The sequence below is a fragment of the Eptatretus burgeri genome, chromosome 9 (genome assembly GCF_056783735.1).
Source record: "Eptatretus burgeri isolate ZD-2024b chromosome 9, Ebu_testis_v1, whole genome shotgun sequence".
NCBI classification, from domain to species: domain Eukaryota; kingdom Metazoa; phylum Chordata; class Myxini; order Myxiniformes; family Myxinidae; genus Eptatretus; species Eptatretus burgeri.
Genome location: NC_140969.1, coordinates 47,388,265 through 47,403,873, shown reverse-complemented (window position 1 = coordinate 47,403,873; position 15,609 = coordinate 47,388,265). Strand labels below are relative to the sequence as shown.

General features: G+C 48.9%; 1 protein-coding gene across 5 annotated transcripts in view; it reads right to left on the bottom strand.

Moving 5' to 3' along the window:
- RTEL1 (regulator of telomere elongation helicase 1) overlaps nucleotides 1-15,609 on the bottom strand; it is a 153,832-nt gene that overhangs the window by 73,284 nt on the left and 64,939 nt on the right. For all 5 annotated transcript variants that reach the window (XM_085895094.1, XM_085895096.1, XM_085895097.1 and 2 more), the window contains 4 exons: nucleotides 12,336-12,433; nucleotides 11,859-11,914; nucleotides 10,883-10,957; nucleotides 9,366-9,438 (listed from right to left, as the gene is read on the bottom strand). In XM_085895094.1, the coding sequence (XP_085751220.1) occupies nucleotides 9,366-9,438; nucleotides 10,883-10,957; nucleotides 11,859-11,914; nucleotides 12,336-12,433 (302 nt within the window). The remainder of the gene's footprint in view (nucleotides 1-9,365; nucleotides 9,439-10,882; nucleotides 10,958-11,858; nucleotides 11,915-12,335; nucleotides 12,434-15,609) is intronic.

The following is a 15,609-nucleotide window of genomic DNA, read 5'->3' as shown; positions in this document are numbered from 1 at the left end:
ATATATATATATATATATATATTTTTTTTTAACCACCATCAACCATGCGCACGCACACTTTTCAAATATCCAGTTTTTCCTTCCTGAAAGTTTGCTTCTGTATCCTTCTTGTCCACCTTGTGCATCCTCCCCTACCCCTCATTCTTCATTTGTCCAAGTCTCACTCCATTTTGTCCTTCAACCCTGCTGTTCCTTTTGTTATGTTACGTCCTGATCCATTCAGTGTTCTAAGCTCTTCCACCAACCTCGACTATGTATACAAAGACGAAATTTAGAAATAAAGAAACCACTTGTGTTGTTACAATCCATCCTGATGAATGAGGTATCGACATATTTTATAGTTTCAATGCCTTCGACGAACATCATTTCCATGTCCATGATCATCTTTGTGACAACATTTATGTCTATCGACTCAAACAAGAAAATGTCAAGGCCAAAATGTGAGTTTGTGCTTCACCTTTGACCCCTTAAAACGGAACAGACCCCAAATCGAAAAAGGGGTCTACGTTGTTGGGCAAACGTCATGCCAAATCTGAATAGGAATGGCTCAGGAATCAAGTAATGGCGTTTGATTGTAACGTGATGGAAATGCGGAAAAAAAGAAAATGGACCAGAGCAAAAATCATACCGTACTTCTTCCCTTCCTGAAAGGTTCAGGTTTATAATTACATATTATTAAAGTAATTATTACATTATTAGAATTAGTCAGCATGGCTTTATTGAAGGTTATTCATTCTTGGGCTGGCAGGATAGTCATAGCGGTAGGCACACTTGCCGCTGAGTTGCCAATGCTGGGTTAGAAGTTCGACCAAGCATGAAACCAACCCTGGTGTTTCGTATGCAGGGGAATATATTGTTGCGAATTCGCGCCCGCCGGCGTGCGGACGGCCACGTAACTCAGATCGTGGCACGTCGCCCACCGGACGGACAATTCAGTCGTGACCCTCTCGGAACAACGCCGGGAGCTCGTCACGGGTGGGGGTTTAACCCCACCACGACCGTGCCAATTGCCCACCCGCGCAGGATAGGGTTGCTCGCCAAATTCGATCTACCAAAGTACCTGCGCGGATGGTCGACCGGGCGATTGTACCACGCCACAGGCCGACTCTGGACACGAACCGCTTAAGCGGTCCGTTCCGTGCTACAGTGATAACAGAGCGGTGTTATCGTCGACCTCGACGGTTCAGATTATTTACCGGGCATTTTGCACCCACGACCAACCCTTTACGTGAAGCAGGATGGAGGGTCAATAAAGAAAAGACGAAGCGAAACGGGAAAACAGTTCACACAATGCACATTTATTTCCCGGCACACGGAAAGCACACATATACAGCCAAACAGTCAAAATGCACATATAGCAACCAAAACAAAAGCAACAACGACGCAGAGTTACTACCGACTATGTACACACACGGCAACACTTATACAGTTCTACTTTACAGACGGCGCCAACACACATTCACTCAAAAGCAAAGGAAAGAAGCCACCCTCATAGACAAAGGGGCAGACAGGCCTGTAGGCCAATTGTGCGCGTGACCTGGAGGAGCGGCCAGGTCCGCGAGACCGGGGAGGTCCTACCCGCATCCTTGTGACGTGTTGGCGGGTGAGCCGCAGATGTGGCCGCGTGGCTGTGCCCCGACTCCGTGCTCCTTGGCGGGTTTCGTTGGCACGACGTTTGGAGTGGGGTGGGAACGGGGCCCCCTTTTTGCACTATTTCAGCGTGGGGGAAAGGGGGAATTGTTGATGCCCTGGGGGAGGAGAATGGCTGGCTAGCTTGGGTCCCGCGACGAGCGATCCCACACCGCGACCTCGTCGCCGACCGCCGCCCTTCTCGCCTCGGACCCGAGCTCCTTTGCCTCTTCCCGCAACTCTTCAGTCGATTCCAGAACCCAACACGATGACACTCTGATGACTTCGCCACCCGACTCGACTCGACTCACTCTGCCCCGATTCGCCTTCTTATAGGCCGGCAGGAGCAGCTAATATGCAAATATCCGGACCAGGATGACCTCGGGGGCGGAGCCACGCTCGCCCATTGGTCGGAGGAAAGGGGGCGTGAATCTCCCCTGGTCCTAGAATTTGCATATATCGATTTCACACAGACGCGCCTGGAGGCAGGGCCAAGCCGCTATGTGCTTGCTAATTGGACGGAGGGGAAGTGGGCGTGTAGAGTTCGTGATCCGAATTCTCCCTCGGAAAGGCCGCTATTTGCGCTCGCGGCTTGGTGCGTTCGGCACCAATCGCCGAACGGGCCCGAGACAGCCAAACGCTCAGTGTTCACAGGTGGTGCGGGAACGGCCGTAGAAGGCGAGAGGCGAAGGTGGTAGAGGGTTTTCGGTGGTGGTTTGATGGTTATGGTGCCGTTTGGGAATGGCAGTGATGCGATGGTGTGGGAGCGAGTTGTGAAGTTAAAGGTCATGGCTGTTGGCGTTGTTGTTGCTGTCTGAGGGTTGGAGCATGATTGCAGTTGGTGACGATGGCTGGCGTGGTGGTTGTTGTGTGATGGCGGTTGAGACGTGGTTGGTTCAAAATAAAGATAGAACAGAAAAACGCCTAACTCAAAGGATCGCAGCCCGAATGAATCACATAAATTCCCTCTATACAACGGATTTGGGGCTAACTACACATGTACTGAGAGATATCTCACCTACGGGCCCTTCATGGTGTAATGCGAATTTCCACAGCCGTAACACTGCCCCCTCCCCTTTTTACAGACTCGTCACGAGTCGTCAAATTTTCGTGTGCCATCATGTGTTGTTCTCCCCTAGTACGTTTTACCTACGGATCCCTGAGTGCGACATTCATGGTATTCGTGTCCCCAAAATAAATAACCTGAGGGCTGAGTAACTAAACAAACCCACTCATACGGACGACTGAAATAAAATTGCCGGCGCTAAGATATACATGCCGGGGGCGCACTCTTATTTACAGTACATCTTAACCAGGATTAATGGACTCTGCAGGAGAAAGGTAAAAGAGTCAAAAGAGAACCGGCACATGGGCCGCCACTGCAGACCCGTGTTGTAGCTGCCAACAGGACAGTCCTTGCAACTTGCAAACTGTTGCGACGACCCTGGCGCACATGGCAATGAACAAGGGGCGGGGAAATGCAGAACAGAACGGGGCAAAATGAACCGCGGGTAGCAGGCATGGCATGGCAAAGGTAGCAGGCAAACACAGCCTGCAGAACAAGGCTGTTGCAGGCAAACACAGCCAGCAGACGAACTGGCCGGCACAGGCCTTGAAGCACAGCAGCTGCAGACGATCCGTCCAGTACAGGCCTCGCAGCAAAACAACAGCTGCCGATGAAGTTGGCCGGCCTTTGCCTTGCAGTGCATTTTGATGGAGGGAGTGCGGTGGTGCTGGCCACTCGGAAGGCGGGCTCAGACCTACCCTACAGTCTCCCTCCCAACCTATTGCCTTTGCCTGTCACTGTCCATACCCACTCCCTTAATTTGTTAAAACCAATTTAGCACCAACTTATTTTTTTGTTGTTTTTATTTTTACTTTCCCACTACGAATCGTCCCCTCACCCCCTTCACTGTCCTTGTTCGGCTAACCTATCGTCCCCCAGCCTACTCCCAACCCCTACGTTCCCTTCCCGGAGGGGAATGAGGGAGAGCTGGCGTCCTGTGTCGAGGCCCAACGAAGCCTCAGGATGGCCTCCCCAGACTTCAGCAGTCTTTAACCCAAAGTGGGTCCAGCGGCCCACAACGAGAGCGAAGGGATGGATGGTGCGGAGGAGTACACTTCCTAATCTACCCTAACCATTAACCTTTAAACTACCCCGGGGCTTTCAACAAGCGCCTCTCGCTTAATCTATTGGTTCTAACAACCCAGATTCCCATCGCCTGTGTTGGTGTCCTCACAATTTCAGGCCTTGCTCCCCCCAATTTTCTTCACGTGCCCTCACACGGTCTCATGGCTGGGAAGCATGGCTCCCCTTGGCAGGCACGACCCTCTGCCGATTCTCCGACGATGGCACCCGCGGGCACTACACTGCCTCCGAGCCAACCAGCTCCCTAAACACCGGGGAGTGCCCTCCCTGGCGACTCCCTGAAACGCTCACGTGGCAGGCTGGCGCCCCGGGCCCCTTCCCTGGGTGCCCGTGCCCAATGCACTGCCCACGCGGCTAACGGCGCCCCGGGCCCACTCATCATGCGGGTGCACCCGTGCCCACTATGCTATCCCGCCCCCCCCCCCATGGGCCCTTGGCCTACTCCGGCCGACTAGCCTGGTGCCCGGGGTACCCACTCAGCGATACTCACCTTTCGCAGCCACGCTCCCAGCCCGTCAACAGGGCTCCTGCACCCCTCCAAATGGGTCTCGAGCCTACACTCACACCAACAGCAAAACGACTTCCATTTTTTTTTTTCAATTTAACTAACCCAGCTAACTCACTTTACACTGACCCCGGGGTCCCTTGGGCGGGAGTCATCCCCCCCCCCCCAATCACTCATCGCACCATGCATTCCCCATTCACACAGACCCGCTGGCCTCACTCACTCACTCACCAAGAACATTTTCCATTCCATACTTCTCAACTCACACCGCTGAATCCTGCCATCCTTCTATCTGCATCCCCTAACTAACTCGTGCTCCCATGTCGTCCCTTACACTACAGCACGTTCATTTTAACACTACGTAGCTAAACTACGTCCCCGCGACACATCCACAGTCTGTCTCTGTCTCCAAATCATTAAAATCATTTCCCATCCTAAATCTGGCTACAATCCCTCTACCTAATCCATTCCACGGGCCCCATGAGGACTTACCCCTGCCCCATGAGACCGGTCGAGGTCAGCTAACTCTTCCCCCTAACTAGTTCCATCCTGTGCCCAGGCCAGGGGATCTTCCACCCCTGCCCAGGGATCCTGTTCACCCGAAAGCGAGGCTTGCTTTTTTTATTTTTATTTTTTAAATCGCGCAGCACCAGCGTGGTAACTCGCAACCTGCGCACCAGCACGGCAATTCACAGCCGCGCACCTGTGGCGTGACGTCATGGCAGCTGTTCGCGTCCCTCGTCCCTCTTGGACGGTACCATCCAGCAGGGATTCACCCTCCTGCCGGATTCCAACCATGCACACAGCCATGATGTCACCCGGCGCATAAAAAAACAAGCCCGTCTCGACGGGTTCCCCACGCGAACACATTGCTCTGCCCATTGGAGCTTAACACACACGCCCGCGTAGAGAACCCATCCGGTCCTAGTCCATAATCCTGCCTAAACTTTGTCCGTCGCGGGATCGGCAACATTCACCGCGCTCGTTTCTGGACCGGGCTTCACTCCCGCAAGCGAGCACGTGGCGGCCTCGTGCATTGCACAGCACGGACCTCGCGCTCGCTGCTGGGTGAACCCGGCGCGGTCCCCAAAACAGCTACGGCCGCGATTCGGCTTTTGTCCCTCTGTCACCGTTGTCGGCACCATTCCATCCACGCACACCTGCGTGTTATGACGCTCGCACTCCACTCCATCACACTCACACTGGGAGACGCGGCTGCGTGCTCCCGCATGCCCACAGTCATCTCCCTCACATACAGTGACCTGACACACACTGTCTCCCTCACACTCGGCCGCTCACTCACTCGTGCCGTTTCCCTCACACACACTATACCACTCACACACGCAGGGGCACTCACCTGCGGTGTCTCACTCACACACGGCGTGCTGAGAAGCACGCCCTTCGGCACACTTGCCATCACACCATTCACATGCGGGGTCGCCTCCACACACGGGGGCACACTCACACCTTGCACCACACACACCGGGACAACCAAACTGGGGATTTGTCCCACCCCAAGGGTTTCCGGGGCCTCAAAACCCCCCAAGCTCGGCGTGCACCTGTCCACAGCACTCCTTCCCTCGACCTTGCAAAGCACGACCGAACCCACCTGTTCGTGATTCGCCTCAAGGGGGCATACTCCCTCCCCTCGTTCCTGGAGGAGGCTATCCAGCTGCTCGCACCGGGTCCCTACACAGTCCGCCAGTTCCCCCTCATGGTCCTCCACTAACTCCGTGTGTGTGTGTGTGTGTGTGCGCGCGCACATTTTCAACCCCATCCAATTCATCATGTAGTCTCTCCTCTACCATTCCCATCTCCTGCGTCTATTATTTCTTTTATTCTTTCCGTCGTCACCTCGTGTCTCATCTCACACGTTTGTCAACCCCTTTGGTTTTTCCCTCTCGGTCACCGTCACTTTTTCCGTCACCTCCACGCTTCTTGCCCAACACGTCTCCCGAATTATTTTGCCCTCACCCGCCTCCATTGCAGGCCTGACAGCCGTTGCACTCCCCCTCAGCTCGTCCGTTCCAGCACGTGGCGTCACCATTTTGAACTCCACTGCCCGCATTTCGCTCCTCGCCATTGCCATTATGCCTGCCTGCAGGCCACGGTCTATTCGCTGCATCTCACCCCGCAGTGTTTGCGTATTAGCTTCCATGTCATCCATTTTATTATTTCTTCCCGCCAGCATGGCGAATAGCTGGGCCATGTCGGGTGCGCTTGAGTGAGCCGTTTCGGCAGGGATCGGGGGAGGGTTTCGGAGGAGGGGAGGGGAGGTGTCATACACCGCGGCCGCTGCCGCACCCATCTCGGGCTCTGGGTTCGATTGGGGGGGAAATTGATCCTGCTCATTCAGCATTTCCTGCTCGGAGCTTTCGTCCTGGACCATGGATTCTACATTCAAACACACACATTTCTACCCCCGGCTCCCGCTCGCCTTGAGACTCCATCTTATTTCACGTAAGAGATCAATTTAAAAAGCTCGTAATTTGGAGGGAATCGGGGGTCGCTCCTCTCACCCCTGAACCGATTCCCGTGAATTTAGCTGGAGACGGGAGAGTTCGTTTCCTGCTCGCTGACACCAGTGTTGCGAGGAGGGGGATTGGTTCGTTTCCCACGACCTGACACCAGTGTTGCGAATTCGCGCCCGCCGGCGTGCGGACGGCCACGTAATTCGGATTGCGGCATGTCGCCCACCGGACGGACAATTCAGTCGTGACCCTCTCGGAACAACGCCGGGAGCTAGTCACCGGTGGGGGTTTAACCCCACCGCGACCGTGCCAATTGCCCACCCGCGCAGGATAGGGTTGCTCGCCAAATTCGATCTACCAAAGTACCTGCGCGGATGGTCGACCGGGCGATCGTACCATGCCACAGGCCGACTCCGGACACGAACCGCTTAAGCGGTCCGTTCCGTGCTACAGTGATAACAGAGCGGTGTTATCGTCGACCTCGACGGTTCAGATTATTTACCGGGCATTTTGCACCCACGACCAACCCTTTACGTGAAGCAGGATGGAGGGTCAATAAAGAAAAGACGAAGCGAAACGGGAAAACAGTTCACACAATGCACATTTATTTCCCGGCACACGGAAAGCACACATATACAGCCAAACAGTCAAAATGCACATATAGCAACCAAAACAAAAGCAACAACGACGCAGAATTACTACCGACTACGCGCACACACGTCAACACTTATACAGTTCTACTTTACAGACGGCGCCAACACACATTCACTCAAAAGCAAAGGAAAGAAGCCACCCTCATAGGCCAATTGTGAGCGTGACCTGGAGGAGCGGCCAGGTCCACGAGACCGGGGGGGGGGGGCGGTCCTACCCGCGTCCTCGTGACGCGTTTGCGGGCGAGCCGCAGATGTGGCTGCATGGCTGTGCCCGACTCCATGCTCCTTGGCGGGTTTCGTTGGCACGACGTTTGGAGTGGGGTGGGAACGGGGCCCCCTTTTTGCACTATCTCAGCGCGGGGGAAAGGGAGAGTTGTTGATGCCCTGGGGGAGGAGAATGGCTGGCTGGCTTGGGTCCCGCGACGAGCGATCCCACACCGCGACCTCGTCGCTGACCTTCTCGCCTCGGACCCGAGCTCCTTTGCCTCTTCCTGCAACTCTTCTCAGTCGATTCCAGAACCCAACTCGATGACACTCTGACTTCGCCACCCGACTCGACTCACTCTGCCCCGATTAGCCTTGCGCTCGCCTTCTTATAGGCCGGCAGGAGCAGCTAATATGCAAATATCCGGATCAGGATGACCTCGGGAGCGGAGCCACGCTCGCCTATTGGTCAGAGGAAAGGGGGCGTGAATCTCCCCTGATCCTAGAATTTGCATATATCGATTTCACACAGACACGCCTGGAGGCGGGGCCAAGCCGCTCCATGCTTGCTAATTGGACGGAGGGGAAGTGGGCGTGTAGCGTTCTTGATCCGAATTCTCCCTCGGAAAGGCCGCTATTTGCGCTCGCGGCTCGGTGCGTTCGGCACCAATCGCCGAACGGGCCCGAGACAGCCCGACGCTCAGTGTTCACAGGTGGTGCGGGAATGGCCGTAGAAGGAGAGAGGCGAAGGTGGTGGAGGGTTTTCGGTGGTGGTTTGATGGTTATGGTGCCGTTTGGGAATGGCGGTGAGGCAATGATGTGGGAGCGAGTTGTGAAGGTAAAGGTCGTGGCTGTTGGCGTTGTTGTTGCTGTCCGAGGGTTGGAGCGTGGTTGCAGTTGGTAACGATGGCTGGCGTGGTGGTTGTTGTGTGATCGCGGTTGAGACTTGGTTGGTTCAAAATAAAGATAGAACAGAAAAACGCCTAACTCAAAGGATCGCAGCCCGAATGAATCACATAAATTCCCTCTTTACAATGGGTTTGGGCTAACTACACATGTACTTAGATATATCTCACCTACGGGCCCTTCATGGTGTAATGCGAATTTCCACAGCCGTAACAATATCAATGTGTGTCCCAGAAACTGCTTTGAAAGCACCAACATTCTATCAAGAATATGGGACACTTGATAGATTTCATTACTAACCAATCAGCTAGAATTTTGAAGAAATAACTGCTTGGATAATCGTAGTGCATAGATAATGGTATTGCAGTAGATTTTGTTAATTTGGATTTTTCAAAAGCTGTTACTCTGCAAGAAGTTAAGGAGCAAGGTGAGAGTAAGTGCAAGGCAGGCAGGACAGCAGAATCGATGGTAGATTGCTCTCGTCTCCAGTTTTTGAGCCAAACGGGCAGACCCGAGATGGAAGGCAGTAAGTCGTGGAGTACACACTGCAGTTTGCCATTTATACAAATGATGGAGGGGGAGGGGTAGGAATCTGTTTATCCAAATTTACACATGGCGCAAAAAAGTCCATCTTCAGGAAAAAGTCGCATTCATGTCAACCTTCTTTGTAGATCTGTGCATCACCGTGTGCTCATCATCCCTCCCCGACTTGGCGATATGGCACATGAACCTTGCATATAACAAAGTTTGTGATATGGCTGTGCAGGCAATAGTAGGACATAATCGGATCATTGCTAATATTTAATGCGTAAGCAACATTACTTGACTATTCTGGCCAAAATGTGCACCTTGATTCTTGGAAGGAACGGCCCATGGGTCAGCTTTTTTCTTCAAGCTGCTCTTGTCAACATGGATGTGTACCTGAGGACACAGAAGATTCACAAGTCTGAGCCGTGACACAACCCACAAAGCAAGACGTGTCTTGATAAACCAAAACATTGATCGACCATCGGAGGTTGTGAAGATATAGCCCACTCATTTGTGCCCCCTTACACGTTTTTTTTTTTTTTTAATTGCTGCATCAGACCCACATTTTCTCAACAACAACAAAGTCAAAAATAAATGGAGCTCAGCCAGACTCGGTGACTATTTAGACCATCTGCTCAGAGTCTGGGAGGAAGGCGGTTTGAACCCCAGCCGAATCATACCAGACTTCAAAAATGGTACGTACTGCTTCCTTGCTTGATGCTGAGCATATAAAAGGATACAGCACGAATAAACAACCACAAGTTGGCAATACTAGTGCAACCTTTGATGGGCCTAATGGCTTCCCTCCTGCGTTAAAGTTCCTTGTCATGAAATATATATTATATTATTATTATTGTAATATTTACAGCATTGCCAAAGGCCAAACCTTTCAAAAAAATGTAAATATAAAACCCCCTTGAAAAATAAAAGTTAATGGTATTCTGGCTTCCTGACTTACTTCCCCAATTCTACTTTGTCTTTAATATGCAATTTAAGATCGCAAATCTGATGAACTGAAAAATGCCAAAAACGAGCCAATTAGGAATGGAGAGATTAGTGGATTCATAGTCGGGTCAATAATCTAGCCCAGACTTGACAGTTCAAAGGTAAGTGCACCACCTTAACAGCATCCTGTCAGAACACATTTATCACTTTGTGGTTCTGTTTATTATAGTATCATCCATGGATGCTGCAAGCTGAGATTACTACTTCACTGACTTTACTTTGTTGGCTTCCTCAATATAAGAGTCAAAAATAAATTTAAAAAACAACAAAAAAAAAGATTAAGCATACATACATTGTTTATGCCATATTTCTGAGGCCAAACTTCCAGCATCCCCATTTTTCATTTCTTGGATCTATGCCTTGATCAGCCATCGTGATATTGATCAAGCCCATCCTCCCCCCCCTCCCCCCCCCGCCACAACCACCAGAGCTGAGTCCCCCGTTTTATTGTTCCTCTCCCGTCAGTGACTGAATCTGGTGTGAGGCACCTTAGTTTCTTAAGATTAGTTTTATTCTCATTGTACATAATTAATCATCAATTCCATGTCCCCTTTCTTCCCCACCACGACCCGTCGTATCCCTCCGCCGGTCAAACATCCGTTGTTCTTAGTTTGGGAATAAACATGTTTGTTTATGCAAAGGATGATGGAAATTGAGGTAAAGGAAACTGAGAAAATAAAGAAAAGGAAAGCATGACAAGTTTTATAGAAATTTGTGGAAAAGCAAAAGGATTCAATGACCCGCCAAAATGAATTGCACGAGGTCGAGAGCGCATGATAAAACATTACATGTAGATTTGTTCAAGATGCACACTTGTGACATGCAAACAGACCTTGTAACATCGGTCTTGCTTTTGTGAGGGTCGATGTGCAAAGACTGCTGGTGGGAGGTCTTTGGAAAACGCCGTCTGTTCAGGTTGCACGAAAAACAAGAGTAAAACGCAGACTGCCACAGGGTCAACGAGCAACAACAAAACTGAAGCCAATGTGGTTTAACTCTTTTGTCAAAAGTGGTAACAAATAGACAACCTGAAAAAAAAAATGGAGGGACTCGGTGGTCTCGTCTCAGTGGGTGTGCAGCACCAACTAATGGTCAGGTCTGCAACACTAACACCACCACTACTCGTACTACTACTACTACACACAAGCACAGACCCCAAAATTCAAGGTTCCTCCACACTTCAGTGAGTTTATAAAACTAACAAAACACCAATTTGGAATGTGAAAGATTGCAGGTCGATAACTCATAAATCTCCACAACTTCAACGTGCCCTGCCGTTCGTTTCAATGGGAGGCCAAAATATCCCGTCAAGCCAAACCAACTCCACCCTTGGGGAACAAAACGATGCATTTACTCATTTAGTTTAATATCAGGTGAACAAATGCCGAAGGTTACTGCAGATCCAGATACATCTTATATATTATTTCCGAGTTTGTGGTTTCGTGTCGCGCTATCTCCGACTTTGTTCTGCGCTTGAGTAACGTGATATTCGGCTTACATTATCTCAAAGACCATATGAGGTGCATGGTACAAAAAAAAGTAAATAAAATGGTTCTGAAACAGTGAAATCGTATTCCACTTTCTGCATTAAAGTAAAATTACTACTGATACTCTGCATCAGTTCCTTTCTCAAACACACCCACCCCAACATGTCGCGCAGAGTGCGGGTTATGCTAGTTGTGTCAAAAACAAACAAACAAAAATACACCTCAGAGTTTTTATTTTAATCAAGACATGGCACCAGCATTATCAACAAATGGCTGAGAATTAAAACTCAGACAGAAGAAGTCTCAGTGGAAAAACCAAACCTCAAAAACATCTTTCAGTTTCTGCAGTTCTCCCAGCTTGTTAAACACTCCGCCATCTGGAAACAAGCATGCGTTCCTGCACTTCAGGAAAGCAAACTTTTCACCAAAAATACTGAGAACAAGGTTGGAATATACAATGGACAACTCAATGTTAAGGAAAAAAAAATTCCGAAAGAAAATGGTGTATTTGGAAACAATAAAATTATAAAATTTTCAGCTTTTTGACGATCCTCAAAAACTTTGACAACAATTATTAATTTATTGGTGCACATCCTCATCCAAAACCTCGCTTCATCTCCTCAAAATTGAGTCATCACATGAAGATTATCTGAAAACCTTATTTTTAATAAGAATGCCACAAGTGTGGGGGTGGGGGGAACCACTTGATAATATAGGAGTAAAGTAAGAGGAGTTGTATGAGCAAAAATAAATAAATAAATGAATAAAGGCAAATTTTACAGTTTAAACAAATCTTACTGGTCGCCAGTTCCACAGCGATGTTATTGAGTCCTTCCTGGATGAGGCAGCCACACTGAAGGTCAATTCCAGCCTTCTGAAACAACTCCAACAGGAAACTGAGAGAAGACAGAAACAGCAACAACAAAAAATAAAATAAAAACAAAACAAGAATGGATAGAATTTCAATGAACACAAAACAGTGTGTGCAATGCTGCACATTTAGATGGAGTGAAGGACGATTTACTATTTATAAAACATACACTTCGTGGGGCGGGGAGGTTTCTAAACGGAGAAAAGCAAAATTTATAAAAAGGTAAAAAGGAAGTTGGTATGAGAGAGAGAAAGAAAGAATTGCAAAAGGAGTGTGGTTAGAGAATGTTTGTTTTGTTTACAATGTTGAGGCTCGCTGAAGGGCAACGACGAGGAGTGGAGGGCAACGGCGACAGTAGGGAGGGGGTACAGAACACACCAAGGACGGAGGATGCAAGACCACAAAGGAGGTGGTGGAGGATGGAGACAACTGACCTGTTGTTAGGCCCTGTCACACCTTGACGTTTTAGCCAGCGTATGGCAAGGTATCAAAATGTATGTAAAACGCTGGCGTAAGCTGAACTATTGATTTTTTTGTTTTTTTAAGTTTTGGGCGTATAACGTGTTGGACGTACGAATCACATATTAGTAACGTACACAGAACGTTTCAATCACATATAGATAACTTATACCAACGGATGCTGAGCATGTTGTCGGCGTTCACAACCTATGCCCAACGATAGTCTAACTTGTGCATAGCACGCGGCAGCGTATCGCCGACGATCACGTGGCGTGGGCTATTCAAAGGCTGCGGCTCGACGATTCAAATCATAACCGCACTACACATCAAAGTGTCAAGCCGATGTCACACCTTGACGTTTTAGCCAGCGCATGAAAAATTTGCCGAACGAAGCTGGCACACATCGAATACGTTATGGGTAAGTTTTGTATACGTTAAGAGCACGCTGGCATGCGTCATAGTACGCTGGCATACACAGAGTACGTCAAGAAATTTTCAGCATGTTGAAAATTTCTCGCCGTACGACACGTTCCGCATACGCTGGCATAAGTTGTAGGCATGTTACGCGATCATTGATACACATTACTTGTACGTTACTCACAAGTCGAAACACGGCGACGTAATGGTTAGCGTCAGTGTTCCAATGCTTTTGCCTCATAACGTCAGCAAATGACGTCATAATGTCTCAAGCTTGACATATCTAGAAAGCACTCAGAGGTGTTCAATTTGAGGTACTACACGATATGGTTCCTAAAACTTGAAAATTTGACCTTGGGGTCAAATATGTTTGTCCTGAGGCGCTAACCATGAAGGTCAAGGCCAATCGCCACCAAAAATTAATCAGCTGAGCGCCAGACCATGAACTACATTCCCATGAAGTTTGAAGACGATCCGATCAAAATTACTCAAAAAATAAGGGTTTCGTCGACTCCCCTGATTTGCGACAAAGTGACCTTGACCTTCAAAATTTTATGCGCTGAAAGGGACCTCTATAGGCCTCTGATATGCGAAGTTACAAAAATTTCCAATGATAACTGTGCTCTGCAGAGTGATTTATACATGATTACAGACCAAAAACAAACAAAAAAAAAAAAACATATGAAGGTCAAGGCCAATCGCCACCAAAAATTAATCAGCTGAGCGCCAGACCATGAACTATATTCCCATGAAGTTTGAAGACTATCCAATCAAAAATACTCAAAAAATAAAGGTTTCGTCGACTCCCCTGATTTGCGACAAAGTGACCTTGACCTTTGACCTTCAAAATTTTATGCGCTGAAAGGGACCTCTATAGGCCTCTGATATGCGAAGTTACAAAAATTTCCAATGATAACTGCTCTGCAGAATTTTTTATACGTGATTACAGACAAAAAAATTAAAAAAATAAAAAAGCTGACTAACATATCTTGCAAAAACTTCGTTTTGGCAAGATAAAAAAAAAACAGGGAGTCTGGAACACTGACGCGAACCATTACCTTGATGCATTTCGACTTATGAGTAACGTACAAGTAACGTGTGTCGACTTGTGTCAACGATCGCGCAACGTGCCTACAACTTATGGCCAAGCATATGCGGAACGTGTGAGTCAGACGCTGGCATACGTCGAAAAATTTCAAGCATGGAAAATTCGTCTAACACCTCGGCGTACTACGACGTATGCCAGCGTACTACAAAAAAGCCAGCATACTACGACGTATGCCAGCGTGCTCTTAACTTATACAAACTTACCCATAACGTATTCGACATGTGCCAGCGTTTTAGCCAAATTTTGCATACGTCAGGTATACGCTGGCTAAATCGTCAAGGTGTGACAGGGCCTTTAGATCCAGGAATAACAGGCCTCAAGACACAGCTTTGGAGGCAAACTCTGCAATGTGATTTGTCCAAGAGAGATCACGGCTGATGGTAAGACCCAAATGCTTAAGGGATCAGTCTTCTTCAAGTGGCTTGTCAAGGAAGCCGATGGGACAGTTCACTTATTGGAAAAACAGAACGAGTGTGACGTTTGCCAGTGTTGAAGGACATATTCCAAGTGTTGGACCTGGTTTGCTTTTACTTGGTTTGCAGAGAGCAAAGAGGGTGCTGCATACTCATCAAAACTATTGTTGCGGGCCAGGGACCGGAAGCGAGAGCGACCGCAAGGTGGGGGAAGTAACGTCGCCTCCCACCAGACTCCCGGAATTTTAGGTCGTCGCTCACGGATAATTCCGTGAGGCGGCGGGTCGCTTAACCGACGGACGCCAATAGCTCCACCGCGTAGCGTAGGGTCTTTTTGTCTGGAACCAATTTACCTAATTAACCACGCGGTGTCGTCTACCAGGGAACCACGCCCACGCCAGATCCGGATCACTCGAGCAACTACCAACCACCTTTCCGGATCGGATGCAGCCGAGAATGAACAGAATATCGGGAATAAAGACCTGGCTAAAACTCAGATCCGATCTCCACGATGCTGGACCAATGAAGGAAAAGACGAAAACGAACTGGGAACATTTCTAATCATTTATTTACAATAAAATAAGGAAAAATATGTGGCACAGGAAACAGGTTTATTGGGGATGTTATGCAGGGGAAGATGAGAAAAAGATGTAGTGTGACAATTTTATAGCAACTTACAAAGGAGACACAGAGCAGACTTGTCGTGAGAATAATACAGGCAAGATTTACAATGATCTCATAAAAACACTTATGCAATTCTACTTAAAGACAGCGCCACAAACTGACGAAAATAAACCCAGATGT